General features: G+C 36.7%; 1 protein-coding gene and 1 pseudogene across 9 annotated transcripts in view; both read right to left on the reverse strand.

Moving 5' to 3' along the window:
* Positions 1 to 7,294, reverse strand: part of DZIP3 (DAZ interacting zinc finger protein 3) — a 108,893-nt gene that overhangs the window by 32,164 nt on the left and 69,435 nt on the right. For all 9 annotated transcript variants that reach the window (XR_003681147.2, XM_028493641.2, XM_028493667.1 and 6 more), the window contains one exon: positions 3,299 to 3,324. Coding sequence is in view for 8 of the 9 variants with exons in the window: in XM_028493641.2 (XP_028349442.1) it covers positions 3,299 to 3,324 (26 nt within the window). In the remaining variant the exon portion in view is untranslated. The remainder of the gene's footprint in view (positions 1 to 3,298; positions 3,325 to 7,294) is intronic.
* LOC129392206 (tigger transposable element-derived protein 1-like) overlaps positions 4,806 to 7,294 on the reverse strand; it is a 7,881-nt pseudogene continuing 5,392 nt past the window's right edge.

The following is a 7,294-nucleotide window of genomic DNA, read 5'->3' on the forward strand; positions in this document are numbered from 1 at the left end:
TCAATAAAATTAGAAATGAAAAAGGAGAAGTTACAACAGACATGGCAGAAATACAAAGCATCCTAAGAGACTACTACCAGCAACTCTATGCCAATAAAATGGCACACCTGGAAGAAATGGACAAATTCTTAGAAAGGTATAACCTTCCAAGACGAAACCAGGAAGAGATAGAAAATATGAACAGACCAATCACAAGAAATGAAATTGAAACTGTGATTAAAAATCTTCCAAAAAACAAAAGTCCAGGACCAGATGGCTTCACAGGTTAATTCTATCAAACATTTAGAGAAGAGCTAACACCCATCCTTCTCAAACTCTTCCAAAACACTGCAGAGGAAGGAACACTCCCAAACTCCTTCTATGAGGCAACCATCACCCTGATACCAAAACCAGACAAAGATACTACAAAAAAAGAAAATCACAGACCAATATCACTGATGAATATAGATGCAAAAATCCTCAACAAAATACTAGCAAACAGAATCCAAAAACACATTAAAAGGATCATACACCATGATCAAGTGGGATTTATCGCGGGGATGCAAGTATTCTTCAGTATAAGCAAATCAATCAATATGATACACCATATTAACAAATTGAAGAAGAAAAACCATATGATCATCTCAATAGATGCAGAAAAAGCTTTTGACAAAATTCAACACCCATTTGTGATAAAAACTCTCCAGAAAGTGGGCATAGAGGGAACCTACCTCAACATAATAAAGGCCATATACGACAAACCCAGAGCAAATATCATTCTCAATGGTGAAAGACAGAAAGCATTTCCTCTAAGATCAGGAACAAGACAAGGATGTCCACTCTCACCACTATTATTCAACATAGTTTTGGAAGTTCTAACCACAGCAATCAGAGAAGAAAAAGAAATTAGCCACGTCAATCAGAGAAGAAAAAGAAATAAAAGGAAAATAAATTTGAAAAGAAGTAAAACTGTCACTGTTTGCAGATGACATGATACTATACATAGAGGATCCTAAAGAGGCCACCAGAAAACTACTAGAGCTAATCAATGAATTTGGCAAAGTTGCAGGATACAAAATTTATGCACAGAAATCTCTTGCACTCCTATATACTAATGATGAAAAACCTGAAAGAGAAATTAAGGAAACACTCCCATTTACCACTGCAACAAAAAGAATAAAATACCTAGAAATAAACCTACCTAGGGAGACAAAAGACCTGTATGCAGAAAACTATAAGACACTGATGAACAAAATTAAAGATGATACAAACAGATGGAGAGATATACCATGTTCTTCGACTGCTTGGAAGAATCAATATTGTGAAAATGAGTATACTACCCAAAGCGATCTACAGATTCAATGCAATCCCTATCAAATTACCAATGGCATTTTTCACAGAAGTAGAACAAAAAATCTTAAAAGTTGTATGGAGAGACAAAAGACCCCGAATAACCAAAGCAGTCTTCAGGGAAAAAAACAGAGCTGGAGGAATCAGGCTCCCGAATTTCAGACTATACTACAAAGCTACAGTAATCAAGACAATATGGTACTGGCACAAAAACAGAAATATAGATATGGAATAGGATAGAAAGCCCAGAGATAAACCCATGCACCTATGGTCAACTAATCGATGACAGAGGAGGCAAGGATATACAATGGAGAAAAGACAGTCTCCTCAAAAATGGGCAGAAGACCTAAATAGACATTTCTCCAAAGAAGACATACAGATGGCCAGGAAGCACATGAAAAGATGCTCAACATCACTAATTATTAGAGAAATGCAAATCAAAACTACAATGAGGTATCACCTCCACCAGTTAGAATGGGCATCATCAGCAAATCTACAAACAACAAATGCTGGAGAGGTTGTGGAGAAAAGGGAACCCTCCTGCACTGTTGGTGGGAATGTAAATTGATACAGCCACTATGGAGAACAATATGGAGGTTCCTTAAAAGAACAGAAATAGAACTACCATATGACTCAGCAATCCCATTACTGGGCATATACCCAGATAAAACCATAATTCAAAAAGACACATGCACCCCAATGTTCACTGCAGCGCTATTTACAATAGCTAGGATATGGAAGCAACCTAAATGCCCATTGACAGATGAATTAATAAAGAAGATGTGGTACATATATACAATGGAATATTACTCAGCCATAAAAAAGGAACGAAATTGGATCATTTGTAGAGACGTGGATGGGTCGACCTAGAGACTGTCATACAGAGTGAAGTAAGTCAGAAAAACAAATATCATGTATAAACGCATATATGGGGAACCTAGAAAATAGGTACAGATGAACCGGTTTGCAGGGCAGAAATTGAGACACAGATGCAGAGAACAAACGTATGGACGCCAAGTGGGGAAAGTGGTGGGGGTGTGGTGGTGGTGGGATGAATTGGGAGATTGGGATTGACACAGATACACTAATATGTATAAAATGGATAACTAATAAGAAGCTGCTGTATAAAAAAATATATATATTGCATTAGTGGCTCAACTTGTTGAGAAAGAAAGTGAAAACCCATCTTGGATGATGAACTGTTAACTTACCGAGTGGATCATGTCCATTAATCAATGAGAAAATATCAACTAAAATTGATGGCTTTAAAGTTACCAAAATATGTTCTTGTTACCATTTTAAAGTTATCTTAATTATGTCCTCACAGAGAGTTTCCTAAAGTAACTAATTTTCAGTTAACAACTTTTTGGTGGGTAAAGTGATCTCTTTATGGAACGTCTCCCCCACTTCCTTCCTCTACTACACTGTCATTAATCATATGGTTGTAGAATATAGCTCGCAATGCTCTTCAGACATTAAAAGGTTTCCAGTAAAGGTTCAAAATTCACCGTTAACAACTGGGTTTAAAAAAAAATAAAAATATCTCAGGTTAATTAAACAAACCAAACCAAACCAAACTCTTTTATAAAAGGGGTCACTGGGACAAACAATAATCTGCCTTTAAGGTTAAGTTTAACTTAGTCTATTGGCTAACTACAATGTAGACTATATTTTAAAGGATTTTATGTTGGAACCAAATTTAGTCCTTGAAGAAAGCAGTTAGCATTGGATGACTCTTGAGTAGCCATACATTGATAGGAAAATGGCAAGAGATTCTATTCTCTCAAAATAAATGATAATTTAACTTTTTGTCACTTTCAATAAAAAAACCTGACAACTTATTAAGACAAAAAAACTGTCTATTCTGGTCTTAGTGAGAACACATTCTAAAGCAAGGCTGTGTCATTCTGGCAAAGCACACTTTGACAGTACTAAGACAGATATAAAACTTAAATAAACTAATACTTACACTTGTTGTTCTTTAGATTCCTTATTCTGAAAAATAACATCAAGAATTAGTATTATGTATCAACTATGTTGATACAGCATAGTGATCTAACTGCATTTAGGTCAGCATTTCTCAAGCTTTTTGACCACAACCAAAATAAGAAATATAATTTACATTACAACTCAAATGTACTTACATATGTATTTTTATACCTAAGCATAAAACTGAAATATAAGTCCCATAAAATAAACCTTACTCATATTATGTGTATTATGGACTGCATGTTTGTGTGCCTCCAAAATTCTTAGGTTGAACCCCGAACCCCCAATGTGATGGTAACTGGAGGTATGGCCATTGGGAGGTAGTTAGGTTTAGAGGATGTGGAGTCCTCATGATGGGATTAGTACCCTTATGAGAAGAGACCAGAGAGCTAGCTTGCTCGCTTGTGCATGCTTGATCACTTTCTCCAACGTGTGATGATACAGTGAAAAGGTAGCTGTCTGCAAATTAAGAAGACAGCCTTCACCAGACACTGAATCTGCTGGCACCTTGATCTTGAATTTCCCAGCCTCCAGAACCGTGAAAAATGTTGTTTTTGCCACCCAGTTTATGGTAGTTTGCTATAGCAGCCCGAATTAAGACAATGCGTGATGAACTCTGAAATTTTTTTTATTCATACTATTTCTTTTTTTAAAATGATAGTTGTGATGCACCAAATTGATTTTATAATCTACCACTGAGTCATGAAATACAACTTGAAAATCACTGATTCAGATATTGGAAGTGAGTGTTGCGGCAGAGTTTGTATCTATTGCAATATCTTGGGATAGATATTGCAATTGTGTACGTAATTTTCATTTACGGAACCCGATACTAATTACAAAAGCTCTTGAAAATCTACATGTAAAGAGAAAGCAGATTGATATATTAAGAATCTTACAGGGGGCTTCCCTGGTGGCACAGTGGTTGGGAGTCCGCCTGCCGATGCAGGGGACGCGGGTTCGTGCCCCAGTCCGGGAGGATCCCACGTGCTGCGGAGCGGCTGGGCCTGTGAGCCATGGCCGCTGGGCCTGCGCGTCCGGAGCCTGTGCTCCGCAAAGGGAGAGGCCACAACAGTGAGAGGCCCGCGTACAGCAAAAAAAAAAAAAAAAAAACGTATCTTACAGGGAAAAAGTGTTAGGGAGATCAGAATTGGGAGGAAATATTAAACAGCCCTATATTTTATTTTCATTAAAATAAAACTATAAAGGCAACCTATTAAATAAAGGTAATATCAATGTCAGTTAACATACTAAATCAAGAGTATTACTCTTATATATCACCCTTCTATTGAGTATCAATTACTGTCATATAAATTACAGTATTAATTTCTACTACCACCTCTTGTTTACAAGAAACTTCAGGCCTCTTTCCCCACAGATTCCATGATATACTTACTAATTTGTTCTGCTTTATTGTCTGTATACTAAGAAGATTTTTGCATTTCATTGTCTGATCAATGTCCAGTGCCAATTTGATTTTACAGTTTAGAATTATCAACTCCTGCCTTGGTTCTAGTGCACTTGAATAACTAAGTTGAAAAGACCTTTGATTGTTCAAAATGAACATATCTAGTATAGTTAAGTATAGGTTCCCCTGCTATCCAAAAGTAGAGCATTCGTTTGGAACCTTTTATAAACTGAAATGGCATAAAGTGAAGAAGCAATTACAGGCATACCTTAGAGGTAATGAAGGTTCGGTTCCAGACAACCCCAATAAGGTGAATATTGCAATAAAGCAAGTCACATGAATTTTTTGGTTTCCCAGTTCACATATGTTTATACTATACTGTAGGCTATTAAGTGTGCAATATAGCCTTATGTCTTAAAAAATGTGTACACCTTAATTTAAAAATACTTTATTGCTAAGAAATGCTAACCATCATCTAAGTCTTCAGCAAACTGTAGTCTTTTCTTTGGTAGATGGTCTTGCCGTGATGTTGATGGCTGCTGACTAATCAGGGTGATGGTTGCTGAAAGTTGCAATTTCTTAAAATATGACAACAGTGAAGTTTGTCACATTAATTGCCTCTTCCTTTTACGAATGATTTCTCTGTTTGACAGCATTTCACCCACAGTAGAACTTCTTTCAAAATTGGAGTCAATTCTCTCAAACCCTGCCCCTGCTTTACCAACTAAGTTTCTGTCATATTTTAATCCTTTGTTGTCGTTTCAACAGTTGTTACAGCACTGTCAACAGGAGTAGATTCCATCTCAAGAAACTACTTGCTTTGCTCATCTATAAGAAGCAGCTCCTCACCCATTAAAGTTTTATCATGAGATTGCAGCAATTCAGTCACATCTTCAGGCTCCACTTCTATTTCCAGTTCTCTTGCTATTTTCACCACATCTGCAATTACTTCCTCTACTGAAATCTTAAATCCTTCAGTTTCATCCATTAGGGCTGGAATCAACTTCTTCCAAACTCCTGTTAATGTTGATATTTTGACCTCTTCCCATAAATTATGAATATTTTTAACGGCATCTAGAAAGGTGAATCCTTTCCAGAATGCTTTCAATTGACTTTGCCCAAATCCATCAGTGGAATCACTATCTATGGTAACTGCAGCCTCACAAAATGTATTTCTTAAATAATAAGACTAGAAAGTCCAAGTGACTCCTTCATCCACAGGCTGCAGAACGGATACTGTGTTAGCAGGCATGAAAACAACATTAATCTCACTGTACATTTCCATCAGAGTTCCTCAGTGACCAGATGCATTGTCAATAAGCAGTAATATTTTGAGAGAAATCTTTGCCATTTTTTTTTACTTTATTATTTTTTGGAATTTATTTTATTTTTTTATACAGTAGGTTATTAGTTATCTATTTTATACGTATTAGTGTATATATGTCAGTCCCAATCTCCCAATTCATCTCACCATCACCCACCTCCCACTTTCCCCCTTCAGGTGTCCATACGTTTGTTCTCTACATTCGTGTCTCTATTTCTGCCTTGCAAACCGGTTCATCTGCACCACCTTTCTAGATTCTACATATATGCCCTAATATACGATATTTGTTTTTCTCTTTCTGACTTACTTCACTCTGTATGACACTCTCTAGGTCCATCCACACCTCTACAAATGACCCAACTTCGTTCCTTTTTATGGCTGAGTAATATTCCATTGTATATATGTACCACACCTTCTTTATCCATTCGTCTGTCGATGGGCATTCAGGTTGCTTCCATGTCCTGGCTATTGTAAATAGTGCTGCAATGAACACTGGGGTGCATGTGTCTTTCTGAATTATGGCTTTCTCAGGGTATAAGCCCAGTAGTGGGATTGCTGGGCTATATGGTAATTCCATTTTTAGTTTTTTAAGGAACCTCCGTACTGTTCTCAATAGTGGCTGCATCAATTTACATTCCCACCAACAGTGCAAGAGGGTTCCCTTTTCTCCACACCCTCTCCAGCATTTGTTGTTTTTAGATTTTCTGATGATGCCCATTCTAACTGGTGTGAGGTGATACCTCATTGTAGTTTTCAATTGCATTTCTCTAATAACTATTGATGTTGAGCAGCTTTTCATGTGCTTCTTGACCATCTGTAGGTCTTCTTTGGAGAAATGTCTATTTAGGTCATCTGCCCATTTTTGGACTGGTTCTTTTTTTTAATATTGAGCTACATGAGCTGTTTATATATTTCAGAGATTAATTGTTTGTCTGTTGATTCATTGGCAAATATTTTCTCCCATTCTGAGCGTTATCCTGTTTATGCTTTCCTTTGCTGTGCAAAAGCTTTTCAGTTTCATTAGGTCCCATTTGTTTATTGTTTTTACTTCCGTTTCTCTAGGAGGTGGGTCAAAAAGGATCTTGCTGTGATTTATGTCATAGAGTGTTCTGCCTATGTTTTCCTCTAAGAGTTTTATAGTGTCTAGCCTTACATTTAGGTCTTTAATCCATTTTGAGTTTATTTTTGTGTATAGTGTTAGGAAGTGTTCTAATTTCATTCTTTTACATGTAGCTGTCCAGTTT

The sequence above is a fragment of the Physeter macrocephalus genome, chromosome 1 (assembly GCF_002837175.3).
Source record: "Physeter macrocephalus isolate SW-GA chromosome 1, ASM283717v5, whole genome shotgun sequence".
Classification (NCBI taxonomy): domain Eukaryota; kingdom Metazoa; phylum Chordata; class Mammalia; order Artiodactyla; family Physeteridae; genus Physeter; species Physeter macrocephalus.